This window comes from Pyrus communis, chromosome 3 (assembly GCF_963583255.1).
Source record: "Pyrus communis chromosome 3, drPyrComm1.1, whole genome shotgun sequence".
NCBI lineage: Eukaryota > Viridiplantae > Streptophyta > Magnoliopsida > Rosales > Rosaceae > Pyrus > Pyrus communis.
Window position 1 is genome coordinate 13,409,977 of NC_084805.1, and position 23,691 is coordinate 13,433,667.

A 23,691-nucleotide genomic window follows, 5' to 3' on the forward strand; every position below is an offset into this window, starting at 1 on the left:
TAGTATGTAGTTTTAGAAGCTTATGAAACCTTTCTCTCTCTCTCTCTCTCTCTCTCTCTCTCTATGTATTCATTTTTATTTTTTACTATGAACAAAAATAAATATGAAAGAAGTAGAAAAATTTACGGAAATCGTTTTCCAATGATATATGCCACTCATAATTACAAAGGAAAACTAATGATAAGAATTTGAAAACTTTAAGTTTGAACGATAATGACAAAATAAAGGGTAAAATGAATAGTACCTGTCTGACGGCCAGCACACCTTGATTTAGGTCGAGGTGTGTCAATACCAAAATTGACTTTTTAGTGTAAAAATAAGATTTTTCGTTAAAATGAACAGTATCATAAACTTTTCATTAAGTTCTTTGTTTACAATCCCAAAGGTAAAGGTAATCCATACTTGTCAGTGACACAAACTTGTATTGCGGTGGTTGGATTTGGGGTCCCGGGATTGCTTTAGTTTTGCGCATAAAATTGGGTAAGTTTTATGGGCAAGGACATTTGTGCTGCCGCACAAAGGTTTACCAAGTTCATATATTTTTTTATTCTCGTGTAATACTTGTTTTTTTCTTCACATGATTACTATTTGTGACCCACAAGCCTCAATTTTAGTTTTGCCTCAAATAATATCTTTTGTTTAACAAAAAAAACCAAAAAGAAAAAAGAAAACAAACAATAAGATTGAAAAGCCAACCGCGGTTAAAAGAGGGTAGTTAAGCCAGACTAGCACCACATCAAAGACTGCCAACCACTCAATCATGGCCGTCGGTTCCCTCCCCAATCGTAAGCAACCCTTACCCCACCTCTGGTTAAATTTCCTGTCTCCCCCATCTCCTCCTTCGCATTTCCACGTATAAATACCTCCCGCAAATCCCCCCATCAGATATCATCAGAAAACAGGGGGGGGGGTTTCAGAAGGCGTCTTAATAAACGCTTTCGACTCTTCTTCTTGTTTGTGAGAGCCTCTCTTTCTTCGGTTTCGATCGGCAAAGATGAGGGAGTGCATTTCGATCCACATCGGTCAGGCTGGTATCCAGGTCGGCAATGCCTGTTGGGAGCTTTACTGTCTTGAGCATGGCATTCAGGTATCCTCTCTTTCTCTCGCTCTCTCTCTACATTTATCTATCGATTTTGTTCGCATGCACATTTGCATTTTCGATTTGTGATTTGTTCGGTTTCGGATAGATCTGTGACTATTGCGCTCTGATTCTTTGTGATGTTATCAGCATTTGACTCAGTTATCGATCAGATTGGTGTTTTCTGACCATCGGAGACACCTAGAAATGTTAATTTTGATTTGTATGCGAAAATTAATGTTATTGGTGTTGTCAAATCATTTGATTTTCCTTGGATCTATGATTCAGTGCTGTTGTTATTGACCGAAAAATTGCATATTCTGAAAATTCGGAGTTTGAGTAGTAATTATTTTTTAATTCAACCGATTTTGTTATGTTTGATGTTATTTTCAGTACTTTGTGCTTTTATTGAAATGTGATGGTGAAATCGTCAATGGATTGATTGCCATTTATTGTTTTGAAATATTGTCTCATTTGGTTTTGTAATTGGGACTTTACGTCTGCCCGTTAGCAGTGGTTTGAGTGCTATTGGGATGAACAGGTCCCTCAAATTAATCTACGTCCATCCTATTCACTTTGTCAGCTTTTTTTCTTCTTGTGTCTTGCTGATCATTTTTGGATGGAATAGGTTAATTCTTTTAACAGCGCTTTGTTTTGAAAATTTGTTACGAGTCGATGTGAATGCTTTGAATTTGTTATTGAGCTGTTTGTTAATTTTCTGTCTTCTTTTACAGCCTGATGGCCAAATGCCTAGTGACAAGACCATTGGTGGAGGTGATGATGCCTTCAACACCTTCTTCAGTGAAACTGGAGCTGGCAAGCATGTGCCTCGCGCTGTTTTTGTTGATCTTGAGCCCACTGTTATTGATGAAGTGAGGACTGGAACTTACCGCCAGCTCTTCCACCCTGAGCAACTTATTAGTGGCAAAGAAGATGCTGCCAACAACTTTGCCCGTGGTCATTACACCATTGGCAAGGAGATTGTTGATCTCTGCTTAGACCGCATCCGTAAACTTGCTGACAACTGTACTGGGCTTCAAGGGTTCCTTGTTTTCAACGCTGTTGGTGGAGGAACCGGCTCTGGTCTTGGGTCCCTTCTTTTGGAGCGTCTCTCTGTTGACTATGGAAAGAAGTCAAAGCTTGGTTTCACTGTGTATCCATCTCCACAGGTTTCTACATCTGTGGTTGAGCCCTACAACAGTGTCCTCTCAACCCACTCCCTCCTGGAACACACCGATGTTGCAGTTCTCCTTGACAACGAGGCTATCTATGATATCTGCAGGCGCTCTCTTGACATTGAGCGACCCACCTACACCAACCTCAACCGCCTTGTGTCTCAGGTACACAACTATCTGGTTTAAAAGTTCAAAGACAGAATTCAGATCACATTGATTTGTACAAAGTGGATTGTTACTAAATTTCATTTCTGTTTTGTTTTCAGGTCATTTCCTCTTTGACTGCTTCTCTGAGGTTTGATGGTGCCCTTAATGTGGACGTGACTGAATTCCAGACCAACTTGGTCCCATACCCCAGAATCCACTTTATGCTTTCCTCATATGCACCAGTCATCTCTGCGGAGAAGGCGTACCATGAACAACTCTCTGTGGCTGAAATCACCAACAGTGCCTTCGAGCCCTCATCCATGATGGCAAAGTGTGACCCCCGCCACGGCAAATATATGGCCTGCTGTCTGATGTACCGTGGTGACGTTGTACCCAAGGATGTGAATGCTGCTGTAGCCACCATCAAGACCAAGCGTACCATTCAGTTCGTGGACTGGTGCCCTACTGGATTCAAGTGCGGCATCAACTACCAGCCACCTACTGTCGTCCCAGGAGGCGACCTTGCCAAGGTGCAGAGGGCTGTGTGCATGATCTCTAACTCGACCAGTGTTGCTGAGGTGTTCTCTAGAATTGACCACAAGTTTGATCTCATGTATGCCAAGCGTGCCTTTGTGCACTGGTATGTGGGTGAGGGTATGGAGGAAGGAGAGTTCTCTGAAGCCCGTGAGGACCTTGCTGCCCTTGAGAAGGATTATGAAGAAGTTGGTGCCGAGTCCGCTGAAGGCGAGGATGATGGAGAAGACGAGTACTGAGCGTCTTGAATTGAAGTTTCTATGGGTTGTCATTTTTCTAGTCTTGTGTGTCATCATTTGTTAGTTTGCCCAGAAGACCTTGTGTTTTAATGGCTGCAGCTCTGTTGAAAACTATGTTTTGTTTTTGCCTACTTGATTTGCAATGCGAAATAGGACTAAATTTGAACTAGCTTTGCCGATTGAGGACCGTTGGACCAGCTATGCTGTCCAACTACTTGAACAAGCGACTCGAAGATGGCACGAGAGGCCGAAAGGTTCAGTTGCCTATGTATCGTTTGGCAGCGTAGCGGAACTCGAAGGTGAACAAATGCAGGAGCTGGCTTGGGGCTTGAGGAGGAGCAAAAGTAGTTTCTTGTGGGTGGTAATCAATGAATACCGATGATGTTTACTCATTCAGTACAAAAATTTTGCAGGAACCATTACAGATTTTGAACTTTTGAATTTTTTTTTTAATTTTCCTGAGAAATTTTTCTCTAATAAACCAACCGTAATAAATTTAATATCAAAGTTGGCATCTAAAAAAGTTGAATTTAAAAATCTCGGTCTGACCCACAAGTGGAGGGTAATGTGTCCTCTCTAGGTTTTGTTTTATTTTACTTTTTTTTATTTTTTTAATGAAGAACGGGGACTATAACCAAAGAGAAAACTACAAAACAACAGCAAAATGAGTTGGAGGGACTTCAACGGCATCATTTATGAGAGCTGGTCTAATCCAAATGGGAGACCCATCAAATAAAGAATGCAAATATCTATATTAAACTCCAGTTAACCAACTGATCCGCCACAATATTCTTCTCTTTATAAATGTGTCTCGACTCACACCTCCTTAATTGTCTCATCATTAATCTGCAGCTATGCATAAATGTGTCCAGAGGAAGGAAATTATCAACTTGGGTTCGCTTTAACAACATAACAATAGCCTAGGAATCCATCTCGAAGATCAGTAGCATCCTTATCAAAAGCAAGTTGTAAACCAAAGTATAAACTCCATAATCCAGCATCACAAACCTGCCCTTGTCCCAAATTTACAGCAAAGCCTCTTAACCGGTCGCCATTATGATCTTTCAGTACGCCACCAACCCCAATTCGACTGGAATTTGTCCTTCTAGATCCATCCACGTTTAGCTTGCACCAACATACATCAGGATCATCCCCAAGAAAGTGAAATTTGTCTCTTGACAGGTTCAACGGAAGACTTTACAAAAGCCACATCTCTCACAAACAATGATCGCTTTTGGATACATAACCATGACAAAATTGACATAAAAATCTGCTTGTTTCTCCCTTTCTAAATACACCAACAAGCAAAAGGGAAAAGAGTACACCAAGCACCCCCTTTGAACTCACCTTAAGATTTGCCAGCAACCAAGCCTTAAAATAAAGATTTTGGGCATTCCTCAGTTGCCTTGAGTATAAGAGCAATGAATCCAATTGTTCCGCAACAAGTATTACAAGAAGAATTAGAAGTTAAATGTCTTCTAACTCGCTGCTCGTTAGAAAGCAATCTCTCTTTACTCATTAACCAAAGAAAAGCTTTTAGTAAAATCCCAGCAAGAGTCAGGCAAATCCTCTCCATCAAAGAAGAGATTATAAGCTGACTTAACATTGAAAGCTCCATTAGAAACACCTCTCCAAATAATTTTATCCATACTTGCACCAGTAGTACCATCAGGCTGACACATGACTTTTTGAACCATATCCTCTAGCAACACGTCTCTGAGCTTATCAAGATCCCCACCAACCATTACTTAAAAAATCTGAGACAACACAATCAACATTGGGGATATTAGCAACATCAATAGTTTCAAATAAAGGGACATTTAGGAACCATGAAACCCTTTTTAAGGAGATCAGCTCCATACAAATCCCTTTCCAAGTATAAGAACACTTGATTCTTTCATGAATTTTGGGTCTAAACTAGAGTCATTCCTAAGTAATTCCCATTAACAACAGCCCTAGACGTGTTTGGAGAACAATAAAGAACAGATTTTCAAAGTTAACGGCTTGACCAGAAGCTTTGCAAAAAATTTCAAGGTACCTCTTCATTAATCTTGCTTTCTTTGGAGTAGCTTCAGAAAACAGAATTGAATTATCTGCAAAAAATAGATGAGTGACCTCAGGTCCAGATTGAGAAGCCTTAACAGGTTTCTACCTTCCTCTATTCACAGTTGTATAAATTATATGAGAGAGTTCCTCTGTACATGGAACAAACAAATGATCCCTTGCCGAATACCATTTTGAGGAATAAAACCATCTCTTAATTCACCATTAAAACAAATTTGGCACCTAATGGTGGATACACATTCAATCATAAGTTGAACCAAAATCGAAGGAAAACCAACCTCATTCAGCACATACTCAATAAACTCCCAATTTAGTCTGTCATACACCTTAGAAAGATTGATTTTCCAGGCTAAAAATCCTTTTCGGCGTTTTGACACTCTAAACTTGTGAAGAATTTCTTGAGCAATGAGAATATTGTCAGAAATTTGTCTACCAAGAACAAAACTAGCCTGATTAGGACTAATCAGATGAGGTCAGAGAGGTCTAATTCTAGCAACAATGATTTCAAAGATCACTTTATAAAGAGTGCAGTGCAATAAAGACTGATAGGCCTAAAATTCAACATCTTTTGAGGATTATCAATTTTAGGGACCAATGTTATCAGAAACTGTTTAGCCCAGCAAGCAATCTCCGTAAGTGAACAACATTCCATACAATTTCAAAAATATCATTAGCGCATATATTCCACTGACCTTGATAAAAGCAAGCAGGAAAACCATCAATACTTAAAGCTTTAAGGCCTCCAATACTAAAGAGGCTTTTAAGAGCTTCAAGGTCAGCATCATGCATATCAGGCAAAACGTTAGGAAGAGATTCCATTTGCTTAGACTTATGCCCATGCGAAAAAATAGTTTGAAACTACTCCACAGCCAACCTTTTCAGATCAGAAAACTCCGATATCCAAGCACCTTGGTTGTTAATAAGCCCCTCAATGCTATTTCTTCTTCTGCTTACAACAGTAGTGAGATGAAAAAGCTTTGTACTACGATCACCTTCTTGAAGCCACCTCAATCGAGACTTTTGATACCAAAATGTAGCCTCCTCACTCAGAACTTCATTATATTCAGAAATTAACTCATCCTCCAATTTAGAAAGAAATAAATTAGGGTCACGACACAAAGCTTTCTGAATCCCATAAATTCTTGCTAGAAGTCTGCGCTTTCTCAGTTTTAGATGACCAAAGCCTTGAATATTCCTCTTCTTAAGCGGTTCAACAAGAGCACAAGTATTATCTACAACAGAACCTCCACCAGCATTACATTTAAGAATTCTACTGACCTCCCATTGAAGACAATGTTCTTTTAGGGACCTGAAGACTCCCTTGAAGCTTCTAAAAGAGTTCTCAAGAGTGGTGGTGAAGACCCTAAGGATCTCTCATTGGATATGCTCATAAAGTTTCTATACCAGCAAAGTCCTTTAAGTTTTTCCAATTTGAAATCTTTCTATTTGGGCCAATTTCTAAAAATTTTGTACATTTATATTTGACTGATTTTTTTTCTAATTGCTAGTGATGATATCAACTCATAAAACTGTATGTGATCATTTTAATTGTCGATGATTTTCAATAGAAATGATATGAGAAGTGATTTATGCACACCCATTTTTTTTCTCTGTACACATTCCTTTTTTTTTTTTACTATGAACAAAATAAACATAAGAACAAGCACGTAGAAGTAGAAAAATGTACACAAATCATTTTCCAGTGACATATGCCAAAGTTTTGCCCCTATATTTCTTTTACATAAGCAATTGCTGGAATATGAGAAATTCGATATAAGACCTCGAATATAGAGATAATTAACCATGCCAGTTCTCATACTTAAATTCATTTATAAATTAAAATAAAAACAATAAATCAAGAAAGAAAAAAAAACAACAGAATTCAGGGGATTTTACCTTTGAAAATTCATGGGCCCTGGCAATCATTGATCCTGTGACGACCTTTTCCTAATTTTCTATGTAATTTCTACCTGAGTATGTGAATTGTCATTTCTGCCTTTGTTATCAAAGTGACATGAACGTGATTTCAGATTTAAATTATTTTCTCGCTATCGTAATTAAACTATACACGCTGTTATGGGTGTACGTTAATTTTATCAATGTTAGAAACACTATTTCGGATAGATTTTATGTTTTGCTTTTATTGTGGGAAATATGTAAAAGCCTATCCTTTGTTCTTTTTAAATTGGACTCGTGCCCCCCTTTCACTCACAACCAATCCTTTTTCTTAATTTCCCTCACCAATCAAATCCTCTCCCACCCTCTTTCTACCCAACCAGAAACCACTCAATCTCTCTCTCTTCTCTCTGTCCCCGTAAGCTCTGTTTCACTCTCTTCTCTCTGCAAGAATAAGAACCTTTACCAATCTTCACAAATCGACCTTGAAAATACCACCATCGTGATCCTCTCGACCTCACAATCACAACCATACCAACCGTTTTTCAATTTGACGAGTTTTGACCCATTGACTAGGAAGCTCCGACTCGGTGGTTTTTGTGTCGATGTGATCGCGGCCAAGTTACCAAGTTTTGAAGGTTGTGGAAGCATTCACGTAACTCCTTAAAGTCCCTAGACTAGTTTTGGTGAAGCGTTGACATCGAAACAAGCACGTTCAAGGAGTTAACGTTTTGGCCGAGACGTTCGAGCTGTTTTCAGGCCATTTTCCGTCCACTTTTGGACTTTTGGAAGGTATAACGTTGTTCTACTCTTCATAAGCTTCAAATCCATATAAATTTCATGAAAAATGGTTGCGAATTGAGCAAGATATAAAGGTTTGAAAAATTCCCAGAAACTGGCGAGTTTTTCTAGTTTCTGGTGAAACCAGACAGTGGCGGACGATGAGGCTCATCGGAGAAGACAAGGAATATTATGTCAAAGTTGACGGAATATTCTAATAGCGTTAGGTAACACCATTAACTTCTGTTAAGGTTTCAACGGAATATTCCTAGTGTCGTTAGTCACATGGGCCGCACGTGCAGCTCGTAGCCGGCGCATGTGGCCGTGCCTTGGCAGGCTCGTGAGGGCGCGTCCAGTGTCCAAAAATTATTCTGAAATTTTTGTAGGTCCATGACGTCAAGTAGATCATTTTCGTATATTTAAACCCTAGGTTTGAGCAAAACTATGGGGTTTTATTTAAGTTTCCGTATATGTATCATTAACCTAATTTATTTAGTAATTTCACATATAGGGGAGACTTACCCCGAGGACGTACATGGGCACGCAAGGCTAGGAGGTTACGAGCCTACGACTTACCAGTGAGTGGGCATTTTGTTTTCATATATTTACGTATATACGCTATAGTTTCCATAAATGTTTTAAATGAATTATGCATGTTATGCCATGACTTTTATATTTCAAAATGCTATATTATGTTTTGGGTTTTTACTCAATATCATGGCATACCCATATGCATTTTACCTGCACTTGATTGTTGTGAATGGTTTGAAATTCTAAGGTGAGAGCAGGACGTGCAGGTAAGTTCAGGTAAGGTTATGTGTTTGATTTAATGATTGAGACTTATCGGCATGCATATCTATACTTTGCTCATCATTGCTACACCCTAGGTGAATGCTTAGCCTGAGGCCAGGCTAGCCTTCACGTGTATGTTCACCCCCCGACACTACACGCTCGCCTTAGATCCAAGTAGGTGTTAACTTGTCGTATAGACTACAATAGGTGGTTTCAACTCAATGGTGACTGCCCCAAGTACAAGCTTCACGTGATAGTAGTACTAGAGCGTTATTATCAAACCTAGCTTGTCGTATAGACTGCACTAGGCATTTTCGACTCGATGTGTTAACATAGATGGATAAGTGATAGGTGCAGTTGTACATGTCACATTAGGTGACTCCGACTGACATGTTAGTATAAATTATAGCACATAATCATATCTATACTGTTGTTGAGAATATCTGTTGTGGCATACTTCTGAACTTACATTTGGCATGCTTTTGATTTTCATACTTATACGTAGTATCATTTTTTGCAAACTATACTTGTTTTATAGCAAGGGGTTAGTATGATTGAAAAATAAATGGATTTTATAAACATTTATTTTTGTGCCCATTCACCCTTCTGTTTTTCGCCCATCCAGGTCTTAATTAGTTGATTTATCTCTGTGGCATACGAGGAATAGTTGGTGGTTGTGACATATCTCATCTTAATGTAGGAACTAAAACTTATCTCCAGTTGTGTATTTCTCCATCTAGGAACTTAAACTTATCTCCAGTTGTGTAATATGTAATTCTCTCGTTCGATTTCTTTACCCATATGTTAGCTATGCTTTGAATATTTGTAGTTATGGGTTGTAACCACTACTGCGCACTCACATTATTAGTTAGTTAAATTCTAGTTTCAGTTTTAATTTGTTCACAATTTTCTTACATCACTCGCACTTTTGGTTACGTCACCTTCACGTGATGGCCATCACGCCTTGATTCCGGTCGGGGTGTGTCAGATCCGACCCAATTTCAACGTTATATACTCCATTCGGTCATCAAAAATCAATTTTAAAAAAGACTTAAATGTTAAAATGGCCCTGTGTTTAACACTTCCGACCAATTTAGTCCCTATGTTTGACTCAATTAATCAATGTGCTCCTTTTCCATCCAATTATCGTAAAAAATTTACAAACATGTTTCAAATTGATAAAAGAAAGAATAAAATTAAGAAAATAAAATAAAAACTATAAAAGAATTAAGAAAAAAAAGAAAATAATAAAAATTCAACGATAACAATTGAAACCCTCCCGCTTCTTACTTTTTCCAAATCCTAGCCACCACCATCATCAAATCCATCCAAAGCAACACTCTAGCCACCATGAATCGCTCCATAACTACTCATCCTATCTCTCTCCGAAAAAATTTCACCCCACGGTCTCCCATTTGCCAGCGAATCTGCATCATTTCTCCAGCAATACGTCGACGTTGCTCTCCTCATTCTGCTCCCCTACGCCAACCTATACAACCCCAGTTTGAGTCATCTTTGCTTCCACCACCTTCGTAGAATTGATTTGCACCTCTTCTCCTCCTTTGTGGATCTCTATTCCCCACTCCACATTCGTGGTTAGAGATGTTACCTTGAGTTTTTAATTTAAATTTTTATTTTATTTTATTTCAAATGTTACGATGAACTTTTCATAATTAAAATTTTTATTTTATTTTATTTCAAATGTTACGATGAACTTTTCATATTTCTTAGATAACTAGAGTTTTTAATAATTTAAAATAAAACATTAAACATTACATTAACAAAATTGACCAAATTGGTTAATTGTTTAAATCATAAGGACCAAATCGACTAAATTGAAAATACGAGAATTAAATTGACGGAACATGTAAAACTCAAAGATTATTTTCACATTTAAGCTTTAAAAATCCAAAAAGTAGGATAGAAAAGCCAACCGGGGTTAGAAGAGGTGGTTAAGCCAGACCAGCACCACATAAAAGACAGCCCACCACTAAATCCTGGCCGTCCGTTCCCTCCCCAACCACCTCTGGTTAAATTTCGCATCTCCTCCTTCGCATTTCCGCCTATAAATACCTCCCCGAGATCCCCCCATCAGATCTCATCAGAAAGCAGAGGGTTTCACAGAGGGCGTCTTAATAAACGCTTTCGGCTCTTCTTCTTGTTTGTTTACAGTCTCTCGTTCTTCGGTTTCGTTTCGCGGTTTCGATCGACAAAGATGAGGGAGTGCATTTCGATCCACATCGGTCAGGCTGGTATCCAGGTCGGCAATGCCTGCTGGGAGCTTTACTGCCTTGAGCATGGCATCCAGGTATCCTCTCTCTCTACATTTATCTATCGATTTTGTTCATACGCAGATTTGCATTTCCGATCTGTGATTTGTTCGGTTTCTGATAGATCTGTGACTATTATGCTGCGATTCTTCGTGATTTGTATTGGATCTGTGTTTTTATCTGCATTTGACTCAGTTACCAATCAGATCTGTGCTTTTTGAGAATCGATGCACCTAGAATTGTTGATTTTGATTTGTATGCGAAATTAATGTTATTAGTGTTGTCAAATCATTTGATTTTCCTTGGATCTATGATTCAGTGCTGTTGTTTTTGACAGACAAATTGCATATTCTGAAAAATTCGGAGTTCGAGTTGTAATTATCTTTTAATTGAACCGATTTTGTTCCTCAGATTGTATTTTTTTATGTTATTTCCTATATTTTGTGCTCTTATTGTAATGTGATGGTGAAATCGTATCCAAAGGCTTGTTTCTCAAGAACACTCTCGGTGGCCGCCTAAGAGCTTTTGCCCGTCGCCGGGTTTGACAGCTCAAGCTGCTTTTATCCTTACTTGGATGTCTGAGATTTAAAGTCTTTGTTATGTTTCTTCGTTTTCTTCACCATTTAAAAAAAAAATTTATTTTATTAAAAACAGACTGGATTGATTACCATTTATGATTTTGAAATGTTGTCTCGTTTGGCTTTGTAATTGGGACTTTACGTCTGCCCCGAGACCATCTCCAATGCTGACCTAAAACCTAAAAATATTTAGCCAGAAAATTTAGGTTTTAGCCCAGAAACAGCTTTTCTCCTCCAACCCTTCTGGCTTAAATTAATTTTATGTAGACTATCCTAAATTAATTTTATATAGACTATCCTAAATTAATTTTATGAACATTTTAACCTAAAAATATTTAAATTCCGATAAATTTTGAAAAATCACTAAATCAATACATGAAAATCAAGATAAACCACATAAACTTAATACCAACGACATTTAATAAACCACATAATTTTTTAAAATTATTCTAGCCGTTGGATTTAAATTTGAACCGTTAGATCTTTTTTTTTACTGTTATATTTAATTATATTTAATTTAAGCCGTTGAATTTAATAAATACATAAATATAAAACTTAAAAAAAAAAGGTAGTCGTTGTATCCATTTAATATCATCATTCAATTACCAAAAACAGCCTAACGGTTACTTTTTGCTTTGAAACATGAGGGAACCGCCCCACGTGGTGTTGTTGTTTGGCCGCCCCACGTGGTGTTGTTGTTTGGCCGCCCCACGTGGTGTTGTTGTTTGGCCGCCCCACGTGGGGTTGTTGTTTGGCCGCCCCACGTGGGGTTGTTGTTTGGCCGCCCCACGTGGGGTTGTTGTTTGGCCGCCCCACGTGGGGTTGTTGTTTGGCCGCCCCACGTGGGGTTGTTGTTTGGCCGCCCCACGTGGGGTTGTTGTTTGGCCGTCCCACGTGGGGTTGTTGTTTGGCCGCCCCACGTGGGGCTGTTCCTCATGTTTTAAAGCAAAAAGTAGGCGTTAGGCTGCCTTTTGTAATTGAATGGTGATGTTAAATGGATCCAACGACTACTTTTTTTTTTTTTTTTTTTTAGTTTTATATTTATGTATTTATTGAATCCAACGGTTTAGATCAAATATAACGGTAAACAAAAAGATCTAACAGTCCAAAATTAAATCTAACGGCGAGAATAATTTTAAAAAATTATGTGGTTTATTAAATGTCGTTGGTATTAAGTTTATATGGTTTATCTTGATTTTCATGTATTGATTTAGTGATTTTTCAAAATTTATCAGAATTTAAATATGGTTAAAATGTTCATAAAATTAATTTAGGATAGTCTACATAAATTTTTTTTTTAAAAAAGTTAATTTAAAAAAAAAATAATCTTAATTCATTCTTTGATAATCTGGGGCTAAAATTTTAAGCCAGAAGGGTTGGAGTAGAAAAGCTGTTTCTGGGCTAAAACCTAAATTTTCTGGGCTAAATATTTTTAGGTTTTAGGTCACCATTGGAGATGGTGTTAGCAGTGGTTTGAGTGCTATTGGGATGATCATTTTTGAATGGGATAGGTTAATTCTTTTAACAATGCTTTGTTTTGGTGGTTCTTGTTTTGAAATTTTGTTACGAGTCGATGTGGATGCTTTGCATTTGTTATTGAGCTGTTTGTTAATTTATAATTGACAGTAACTCATTAGCATTTAAGGATAGTAACTCCATGGAATTTGGAATTTTCTTGTGTTTTTTTACTTGATTTGTGGATTAGTTGCTAATTTTTTGTGTTCTTGTACAGCCTGATGGCCAAATGCCTAGTGACAAGACCGTCGGTGGAGGTGATGATGCCTTCAACACATTCTTTAGTGAAACTGGAGCTGGAAAGCATGTGCCTCGCGCTGTGTTTGTTGATCTTGAGCCCACTGTCATTGATGAAGTGAGGACCGGAACTTACCGCCAGCTTTTCCACCCTGAGCAACTCATTAGTGGCAAGGAAGATGCTGCCAACAACTTCGCCCGTGGTCACTACACCATCGGCAAGGAGATTGTTGATCTCTGCTTGGACCGCATCCGTAAACTTGCTGACAACTGCACTGGGCTTCAAGGGTTCCTTGTTTTCAATGCTGTTGGTGGAGGAACTGGCTCTGGTCTTGGGTCCCTTCTTTTGGAGCGTCTCTCTGTTGACTATGGAAAGAAGTCGAAGCTTGGTTTCACTGTGTATCCATCTCCACAGGTTTCTACATCTGTGGTTGAGCCCTACAATAGTGTCCTCTCAACCCACTCCCTCCTGGAACACACCGATGTTGCAGTGCTCCTTGACAACGAGGCTATCTATGATATCTGCAGGCGCTCTCTTGACATTGAGCGACCCACCTACACCAACCTCAACCGCCTTGTGTCTCAGGTACAGAACTATCTGGTTTAAAATTTTGAAGACAGAACTTAGATCACATTGATTTGTACGGAGTGGATTGTTACTAAATTATGTTTCTGTTTTGTTTTCAGGTCATTTCCTCTTTGACTGCTTCTCTGAGGTTCGATGGTGCACTTAATGTGGACGTGACTGAATTCCAGACCAACTTGGTCCCATACCCCAGAATCCACTTTATGCTTTCCTCATATGCACCAGTCATCTCTGCAGAGAAGGCGTACCATGAACAACTCTCTGTGGCTGAAATCACCAACAGTGCCTTCGAGCCCTCATCCATGATGGCAAAGTGTGATCCCCGCCACGGCAAATACATGGCCTGCTGTCTGATGTACCGTGGTGATGTTGTACCCAAGGATGTGAATGCTGCTGTTGCGACCATCAAGACCAAGCGTACCATTCAGTTTGTGGACTGGTGCCCTACTGGATTCAAGTGCGGTATCAACTACCAGCCACCTACTGTTGTCCCGGGAGGCGACCTTGCCAAGGTGCAGAGGGCCGTGTGCATGATCTCCAACTCGACCAGTGTTGCTGAGGTGTTCTCCCGAATTGACCACAAGTTTGACCTCATGTATGCCAAGCGTGCCTTTGTGCACTGGTATGTGGGTGAGGGTATGGAGGAAGGAGAGTTCTCTGAAGCCCGTGAGGATCTTGCCGCCCTTGAGAAGGATTATGAAGAAGTTGGTGCTGAGGCTGATGAAGGCGAGGACGATGGTGAAGATGAGTACTAACTGAAGTTTCTATTGTTTGTTATTGTTCTAGTCTGAGTGTTGCCGTTTGTTATTGTAGTCCGAGTGTTATTATTTGTTGGTTTGCCCATAAGACCTTGTGTTGTAATGGCATCAGCTCTGTTGAAAAATATGTTTTGTGCTTGCCTACTTCATTTGCAATGTGAGTTGGATTAGTATATGATATTTTGCTATTGCCAATGTTAATTGTTTGTTCCACGAGGGTTCCTTTTATTCGACATGAAAGAAAGGACCAAAATGTTCAAACAATGGAATACCCATCCATGCCAATGACCTCAACACGAGTCGCTTCGCTTACAGAGATGACTCAAGTTCCAACTGAAGAGTGAGCGACGGTGTGGCTGAGTTTGACGCTAACGGCTGCTTGAAACGATCCGGTGACTGTTATCGGAGGTTTTCCCAAGAAATGCTCGTGCAAAATAGATTTCTTACTTTCATATGACAAGCATTCACATACAGCACCAATTTGCAGAAATTTAGGTTGTTTTGTATACGTTGTTCATAACGAAACTTCAAGTGGGAAATTACTATAAATTAAAACCATTGTTCATAAAAATGGAACGCGACATTGTTCAAGGGCATTAACCAGAACAGCATCGCATGCGATCATAGAGATTGGAGACGGAAATAAAAAGAAAACCAAATTATTTATAAGTTTGAGATTTATACAGAGAAAGAATAAACAAGAGGCAAGAAACTAGTTGGCCGAAACCTGTATTTGGAGTCTGTAAGTTATGTGAAAGACTTGCGCTTCACTTTACACGCGGTGCTATTTGAGAAATCCTTTCATCTTCCAGAAGTTCGTACGGATCAATGTATTGGAGTGCTGATATCTGAGAACTGCTTCCGTCATGGACAAAAGTTGATCCAAAGTACTGCCCAAGAAGATTGGAGGATCAATATCTTACACTTAATACAATGTAAACACTAACTTCTCTCTTGCTCACACACACACGCTGACACGTAAACATGACAAGTGGCACGAAATTCGGGAAATTTATGCTTCCAGAAAAAAGAACAAAAACCATAATAATGCGATCAAAATATGCGTTTCTATTTACACAGCTTAAACTCCTGAGAAAAATGGTAAACTACAAAAACATTAACTTAGTATCAGAATGAAGATTCTAAGTTCGAATCCTTACAACTGTCATCGCCATCTCTACTGAATTCTACAAGTTGAGCTCCTCGGTGATAAGGAAACGCTCCTTCACATCCTAACTTAAGTTTAGGGAATAATGGTAGACTAACAAAAAATTAACAATAACGAAGCAAACTGCCTACTAAGGGTGAAGGATTGGCATTTGTAATAATACACATTCGGACGTCTGGATGGAAAGCAAGAGTAAAATTATGAACGAATTCAAGGCCAAGGAAGAGAGTTTACCAAGTAGAGAGCAGAGAAGAGTGCTACAGTTATGAGGATCAATGGCCAAAACCCCAAGAAGAACGACCCTCCAATCGTCAGCAAGAGTCTGGCCCGAGGGATTAACCCCTGAAAACAGATGAAGAAGTTACGCACATAAAATTTTCGCAAGTTTATTGTCACATGCACAAAGCAAGACCATTTCAATAAACAGGGGAGGTGAATTGTGCTGAAGCTAAATACGTAGTTTTGACACTCGGTGCAGCTCATCTCATGAATACACCAAGAACCAATTGCCATTTCTTAAAACTATTATACCAACGGTTACTGTAAACGTAAGATATGATGTGCCAAAGTTTCACATTAGATTGATTTTACAATCACCTAAAACAGCCATTTCCATAGAAAATTACAAGAAACAAAACCAATAACGAAATAAAAGTGATTCAACCTCGAGGCCTTCGCTGTTCAATTGCATCGACCGCTCCCTTTGATTTGCGAGGCTTTTCTCAATTTCGGTTGAGACCGCATTTCTAGCTGAGAAACCTCTATCTTCATTCCTCATCTCATCGTTCATTCCGTAATCGGTCCTCTCTCTTTCCTCAAGCAAAGAAGTGGGATTCATACCCCTCCTCCTTAATTCCTTCATAAACAGCGACTCGGGCGGTTCTTCACCTGAAACATACACTTCAAACTCAGGAACATATAGATGCAACTTGCAACCATTCCCTTGAAGTTGTAGTTATCTCCTCAGAAATACCATACAAATTCCATCTTTGTGCTTAATTTACCAGAATTAGTTTCTCAGTTTAAACTACCCAGTAATTAACCAACCTTTTCCTAAGTAAAATTAAAGTGACCATTAGTTTTTCACTTATAAACATTAAAAACATAGACAATATAAACTTCTTCATACAAAACAAAGAAACCCATATTTCAAAACAACTCCTTTGTATGCAACCGAGTTCGAATCTCTCTCCTCGCAGGTTAGATTAGCTTAAAGTAGAATATCGCTTGTATCAGAACAACTCCCCAAAATATCAACAAACCCCAACCTTCACATGCTAAATAAGAACCAGAAAATAATTTAAAAGAAAAAAAAAAAAACAGAAAAAGAATTTTGAAGAGCCCACCATTGCTTTTGCTGTCAGATTCTTGAGCTTTGCAGCAGACCCCAAATCTCCTCCTATCTCTCAATAGATATCCAGACCCCCTGTATCCTGACAACCTGATTAAACATTTCCTGGACTGATTTTCCGAGAAAACCCGGCTGGATTTTCCGGGAAAATTCGACTGGGAAACTGGGATTGAAGAGAGAGGGGACTTCAACATTTGAATAGACGCCATTCTCAATGAAAAAATAATCTCATTTCACTTCGCTTCCGATGGCTAAAAGAAAGAAGAAGAAAAAGAAGTGATTATTTTTTTAGAACGAAGGCTTTGTGCAGAGAATCAGAGGTGAAGAAGCAAGTGGTGACAAGATGTACTGGTGTATTTTAGCGGCAGAGAGGTGTTGGCGGCTAACTTGCGCGGGAAATGGCGTGGTTACGTGGTCTGCTAAGTGTGGCTGAAACTTGCGGCCAGAGAGACTGACGTTATTCAACATTATACATTTCCCCTTTGGTGTATTTATTCTTCTTTTTTTGTTTTGGCCAATTTGGGGAGCAACGATGATAATGATTTTTTACTTAGCTAGTAAAATCAAGAGCAATGGCGTTTTAATCGAATCAATACAGTAATTGTTATTTTTTGTATCGCAAAGCGATAACGTTAGTAAGTTAGACTACTAGTTATTAGAAGAAAGAATAATTAGTGGAGATCGAACCTTTACTAGAGTATATAGGCATGATTGTTTTCTACCATTGTGTCACTACGGTAAAGTGCTATATGTTACTAAATCTTAGGCTTTTTAGCCAAAGTGGTATCTGAGATTTGCATAACACATAACTTTGATCTATGAGATTGAAAATCAATAGAAATGGTTCCTGAGATTGTCCAACATCTATTATTTTGGTTATTCTGTTAAAAAAATTCTGTTAAGTGGTCCCGGAGCTCATACCGGAAACTGAGATTTTTGGCCAGAAGTTTGGGCAATTTTCAAAGCTTTGTAACTCAATCGTTTCTTAACCAAAATTGACCCATAATATATCAAAATGAAGATAGGAAAGTGTATAACAAGATTATACCCATTTGGTGGAAGCCCAATGGTTGCCGGAGCTGGCCGGAAATTAGCCTGAAAGGTGCCTGGTCTGTGGGAAAACTGGGAAACTCGCCGGAAACTAGGTAAACTTTAAACGTTCGTAACTTCCTTAGTACTCAACCAAATCGAGTGATTCAACACTGAAAATCATACTTCTCGATGAGACTAAGAGAATGGTACTCAACAGCTAACTCGGCGTGTTTTAGCCGAAAAATGGGTCGAAAGTGGCTAACTCGACAAGACCATGACAGCCACTTTCAAGCCTTTTTTGGCCAAACCACGGCGAGTTAGCCATAAATATAGATACCATTCTCTTCGTCTCGTCGAGAAGTGTGATTTTTGGTTTTGAATCACTTAATTTCGTTAAGTATTGAAGAAGTTATGAACGTTTAAAGTTTACCCAGTTTCCGACTAGTTTTCCAGTTTTCTCGCGGACCAGTCACCTTTCAGGCTATTTTCCGCCCAAACCATGGTGGTTTAGCCATCAAGAAAGGTACCATTCTCTTCGCCTCATCGAGAAGTATGATTTTCGTTTTTGAATCACTCGATTTTGTTGAGTATTGAAGAAGTTATGAACGTTTAAAATTTAACTAATTTCTGGCGAGTTTTCCAATTTTCCTGCGGACCAGTCACCTTTCAGGCTATTTTACAACCATCTCCGGCAACCATTGGCCTTCCAAATAGGTATAATCTTGTTCAACACTTTTCTATCTTCATTTTGATATATTATGGGTCGAATTTGGTTAAGAAACGATTGAGTTATGAAGCTTTGAAAATTGTCCAAACTTCTGGCAAAAAACCTCAGTTTCCGGTATGAGCTTCGGGACCACTTAATGGAGTTTTTAACGGAAGGACCAAAATAATGAATGGTGGACAATCTTAGGGACCAAAGTTATGTGTTTTGCAAATCTCAATGACTATTTTGGCTAAAAGGCCTAAATCTTAATCTAGTTTGTTTATTTTTTGTTTTGTTTTCAATATAATAATATACTTACACTTATTCGATAAAAAGCAATTCATTTATTCTAAATAGAAATTAACACAAACTCGGTCTGACCCAATACTCATTCGACCTGACAATCGGACCCATTTTCGAATTCAGGTCAAAATTTTCAATGTATGTTCCGTTAGCTTTGTCGTTAACTTTGTCAATGGTTGAATAGTCCACTTCGGGTAACGGAATATTCCTTCCGGCGACGAAACATTCCATTTTCGACGACAATTCGTGGTTGAGCACGATAGTCGAAGATGCTGATCAGGGAATTTCAGACACCAAATTGGGTTGTTTGAGCACTGTTTTTCTGTAATCCTTGTAATTTTTATTAACTTTCTAAGTAAAAGTTGTTTTACTAGAGGCATAAGAGTGGTCTGTGCTACAAGAGGAGTGGAAATTGGTTTACAAGAGACCAAGTCAAAATTTTAGTGAACATCATGGGCATACTTAAGTTGGTGAATATGAAGCCCAGTAAGGTCACGAGTAACTTGTAATCCTAAGAAATAACTGGGGAGGGTGCAAATCCTTGATGTCAAACTGTTAATCGATACATGAGTTTACCTCGCACCACCCACATGATTGTTGCAGGGCGAATTCTTTGTTATATCAAGGCACCCTTGATTTCGGCATCACTTTGCACCCTCAACCTTCTTTCACATCCTTGTCCACCTACTTCAATGCTGATTGGACGGGTCGTTTAGACACTCGACATTCTACCACCAGCTATCATGTCTACCTTGGCTCTAATCTTATATCCTGGTATTCCAAGAAATGGGCGACTGCATTCAGGTCTAGTACCGAGTATATATCACTTTCTCATGCTTGTGTGCTAAGACGACATGGCTTTGTTTTCTTCTTGGGAAGCGTGGAATTCTTGTACTTTTTTTCTTTTCTTAAATTATGATAACTTGAGTGCCACCTACTTTGCTGCTAATTCCATTCATCATGCTCGTATGCGCCATATTGAACCTAATTATTACTTTTGGTGTGAAAAGGTGGCTTGGCTATCAGATTTGTTATATTTTGTCCACTGATTAGTCTATTGATCTCCTCACCAAGCCTTTTCTCAAGACCCGCCATGAGTTACTTTCTCCAAACTCATTCGATCAGACTCGTCCAGTTAATTATGGATTATTCTCCATCATTATTGTTAATTGTATATTATGTAAGTGATATTTGTAATTAGTGTATGATTCCCACCTTAATATTAATGTAACTATATATATAAAATATATATTGTACTATTATTTACCCATTAATACAAAGAGTCATATTTCTATATAACCCCCTCTACTCGTTTATAAAAGAAAAATGATCTTGACGTGGAAAACAAATTGTATCATGTCCGAATAATATGTATATGAGACACGAGAAAAAGTAGCATCAAATAACTGGATAAAGAAAAGTGAGACATACTTGGGAGAGACGTTCCAATACTTTTTTAGCAATGAAAGAAACGTACCACTAAACTAATAGTTTGTTGAATATATTACTGTCTTGAAAATTGAAAAGTGGATAAATGAGAAATCTACAATTATTGAGTAAGATGATGTAATTGTTGCATCATAGTCACACAAACAATGATTTGTTTAATCTTATATAGTTTTATACTCATTAGAAGTCTTGAAATAAATCAATCTCAAAACATACTTTTCAGTTTCAAAAGCTTGCATAATTGAGGCTCTAAGTATATTTGTTTAAGTAAGGCAAGACACTGCCACGTGCCAAGAATTTCTTGAATCCTGTTATTGGCTTGAAGCCCAAAAGAAACGGATCTGCTGAAAAATACTCTCTCAGGTCTGAAGTTTGTAGGCTTTCGGTTAGTAGAAACTGCACACTAGTAGCCAATAGGTGAGAATTACGCATCATTTTCTTTTGGAAGTTTATACAGTTACATGATATGATCCTACACGCCATAGATGCCGTGGATTTTGTTACATATTTGTGGTCCAATAAAATTGACAATTTAGGTCTGAATCTAGATTTTGTTTTGCGGCCACACAATCATACATGTGACATATATATAGAGATACTTTAGATGTTGTCCTTAACTATCAATGTTCTTTGACTAAAACCTTTGTGATTTTTAGTTTTTGATCGAAGTCCCTCATATTAATGTAATAATGCATTTTTATGTGGTTATTTTATTTTTAAACTAAAAATGAAATTTGTAGTTATTTATATTAATGAGATTTTAAATAAAACCCATAATTTATGGGATTAGAATTATTAAAGATAAATTATATTCTCCAATATATTATATGTATACATGGGTACGTTCATAAAAAAACTAACCAAAAAATTATTGTACCAAAACATGAGAACATTTTTCAATAACACAAGGAAAAAAAGAAAGATATTAGGCTTAATAATTATTAAGCATTTCTTCTATTAAACTTGACATGGATACATTCTTAAATCAACGAAATAGAATGTACCCATATAAGTTTAAAAAATGGATTATAGAAAAGATTGAATGAATTTTATATTAAAAAAATGGGTACATTTTATATTAAAAAAAGGGTACATTTTTCATATAACAAATTGGTATATTTAAGAATGGGTACAAATCATTTTTTTATAAAAATCTAATGGGTACAAACTTATTCTAATTTTATTTTTTATACTTTGGAAATGTTTGAATTGAAATTAATTAGGAGTTTAATAAGGGTGTGAGTATTAAAACTCTAAATCAATTACTAATTTTATTATAAAAATTATGTAACTTACATGTAATTCATTAATATATTAATGCTAGGGACTCTTGTGACAGCCCGTCCCTAATTTTTCAATTTTATAAATTTTAAAAGTGTGAATTAACAAAAATGCCCCTAGAGGTAGGGATTTTGACTTTCGTTGACCATTGTTTAGAGAGATGTATGACTCGTTCTTTTGGTCTATTTGCATAGTACACGATGATACAAATGCGTAGGCACAAACAGAACTGAATTTGGAGTTACGACGAAGATTTTACAAACTACGGAGCATGATGGGCGTTTTGGTAAATTCACATTACGGGATATATCTTTTTGTATTTTCATTGGTGATTTTGAGTTGTATGACAAGTGGGGCCCACACCCCATTTCTCCCTCTCTTCCGTATCTCCCACTTTCTCGATCTCTCTCTCATTAGTCATTTTCCTTCTTTCTCTTTTCACACTCTATCTTTTTCTCACTCTTAACTCTCCCTCTCTCCGTGAAACTCAACGAACCACCACCACCACTCTCTATGACAAACTTCACCGCCACCATCGTCGCCTTCTTCCTTGTCTCGAACCCAGACCAAAACCTTGGAACTCCGATAGTGATGGAGGTTACTGTATTGTGTTCATTCGACAAACCAATGCCGGATTTTCGACGATTCCAACTAAGGTAAGCTTTGAAATCGATGGAAATCATCTTAGAAACTCTCCCTAGTTTTCCGATGGAAAACCCAATGGCTTCGAGCCATTTTCCGACGAGATCCGGCCACGACCAAGGAAACCAATGGTACTATTTGAATCCTTGTTCCTCGATCTTCGTTTTGATATATTGGAAGGCTAGGTTTAGTTAAGTTTTGGTGTAGTCTGAGTTGGGTAGAATTCGGCGATTGCAGTGGCAACCAGCTGGAGAAGAAGAAGAAGAAGAAGAAGAAGAAAAAATAAAAAAACTAATTATGATCCATGGGCCTAAGCCCAAACTTGGCCCAAAACCTTTAGGCCAAGCTTTTGGCCCTTTGTCCCAGGGTGGCCCATTTCTGAGTTGAGCTCAGAATATTCTTTAGAATATTCCTTGTGTTGACTTTTCAGAATTTTTTTTGAAAATCCTCCTAGGTAATTTTGACACCTCAAGTCCATGTGTGACATCCATTTAGTGAAATTCCAAAATTTTAATATAGTTGACTACCAGGGCATCCTGGTTGACTTTTCGTTGACTTTTTACGAAAATTGCCTAGGACCCTTCTTAGCGTATTTCGAAGTGCTAATTTTGAATCCTTCGTCAGTTTTCCGAAATTCGACAGTTTTAAAATAGTTTCTTTATTAGGCATACTTTGTATGAAAACACGTTTATATATTGGTACTTTACGTATTTACATAAATGGTTTCGTTTCTAGGTGAAACGCATCTCAAGGACTCTCGATGCTACGAGGCGGTTTCAACTCGACGACATGATCTGTGAGTGGGTTTTTTCTTTCATATAGTGTGTGTGTGTGTGTGTGTATTGGTTAGTTTCCACATATATACTTATCAATGAATTTTCTAAGTGATTGCCATAATTAAATTAGCGTTTATAAGAAATGCCTTATTGTTGGAAAATTATGAAATAATCCTACGGGATGCATAGGTAAGCTTACTATAAGGGGATGCCTTAATTATATTTATATTCATGAATAATGTGATGTCGACTAGAATTATCGAATCAATGTGGCATGATTATATTTGTGTTATTTGCTCATCGTTGTTGCACCGGTGTTAGTACTCACTTGGGC

General features: G+C 38.0%; 3 protein-coding genes, 1 long non-coding RNA gene and 1 other non-coding gene across 8 annotated transcripts; 4 read left to right on the plus strand and 1 right to left on the minus strand.

Moving 5' to 3' along the window:
• The first annotated feature begins 852 nt into the window (after nt 1-852).
• LOC137728800 (tubulin alpha chain-like) lies at nt 853-3,339 on the plus strand. 2 transcript variants are annotated; one of them, XM_068467572.1, is made up of 4 exons: nt 853-1,087; nt 1,813-2,418; nt 2,520-2,980; nt 3,063-3,339. In XM_068467572.1, exons 1-4 carry the CDS (start codon nt 995-997, stop codon nt 3,235-3,237), a joined length of 1,335 nt encoding a protein of 444 aa, XP_068323673.1. In that variant the 5' UTR covers nt 853-994; the 3' UTR covers nt 3,238-3,339. The 2 variants fall into 2 exon arrangements, with proteins under 2 accessions (XP_068323673.1, XP_068323671.1); XM_068467570.1 differs by having other exon boundaries at nt 857-1,087; nt 2,520-3,339.
• LOC137730393 (small nucleolar RNA snoR99) lies at nt 1,601-1,708 on the plus strand. The gene has a single exon (XR_011068153.1). It is a non-coding gene; the product is annotated as a small nucleolar RNA snoR99 (small nucleolar RNA).
• Nucleotides 3,340-7,728: 4,389 nt separating the features above from the next.
• On the plus strand, nt 7,729-9,600 carry LOC137730064 (uncharacterized). Of its 2 annotated transcripts, XR_011068080.1 has the most exons (4): nt 7,752-7,925; nt 8,026-8,140; nt 8,425-8,491; nt 9,331-9,600. It is a non-coding gene; the product is annotated as an uncharacterized lncRNA (long non-coding RNA). The 2 variants fall into 2 exon arrangements; XR_011068081.1 differs by lacking the exon at nt 8,026-8,140 and having other exon boundaries at nt 7,729-7,925.
• Nucleotides 9,601-10,789: 1,189 nt separating this feature from the next.
• On the plus strand, nt 10,790-14,837 carry LOC137729284 (tubulin alpha chain-like). Of its 2 annotated transcripts, XM_068468162.1 has the most exons (4): nt 10,796-11,013; nt 13,286-13,891; nt 13,993-14,453; nt 14,536-14,776. In XM_068468162.1, the coding sequence occupies exons 1-4, from the start codon at nt 10,921-10,923 to the stop codon at nt 14,648-14,650; spliced, it is 1,275 nt and encodes a 424-aa protein (XP_068324263.1). In that variant the 5' UTR covers nt 10,796-10,920; the 3' UTR covers nt 14,651-14,776. The 2 variants fall into 2 exon arrangements, with proteins under 2 accessions (XP_068324261.1, XP_068324263.1); XM_068468160.1 differs by having other exon boundaries at nt 10,790-11,013; nt 13,993-14,837.
• A 338-nt stretch (nt 14,838-15,175) lies between these two features.
• Nucleotides 15,176-17,486, minus strand: LOC137729285 (uncharacterized). The gene is made up of 4 exons (XM_068468163.1): nt 17,164-17,486; nt 16,482-16,705; nt 16,052-16,159; nt 15,176-15,539 (listed from the first exon to the last, which is right to left on the minus strand). The coding sequence occupies exons 1-4, from the start codon at nt 17,375-17,377 to the stop codon at nt 15,417-15,419; spliced, it is 669 nt and encodes a 222-aa protein (XP_068324264.1). The 5' UTR covers nt 17,378-17,486; the 3' UTR covers nt 15,176-15,416.
• Nucleotides 17,487-23,691: the final 6,205 nt, after the last annotated feature.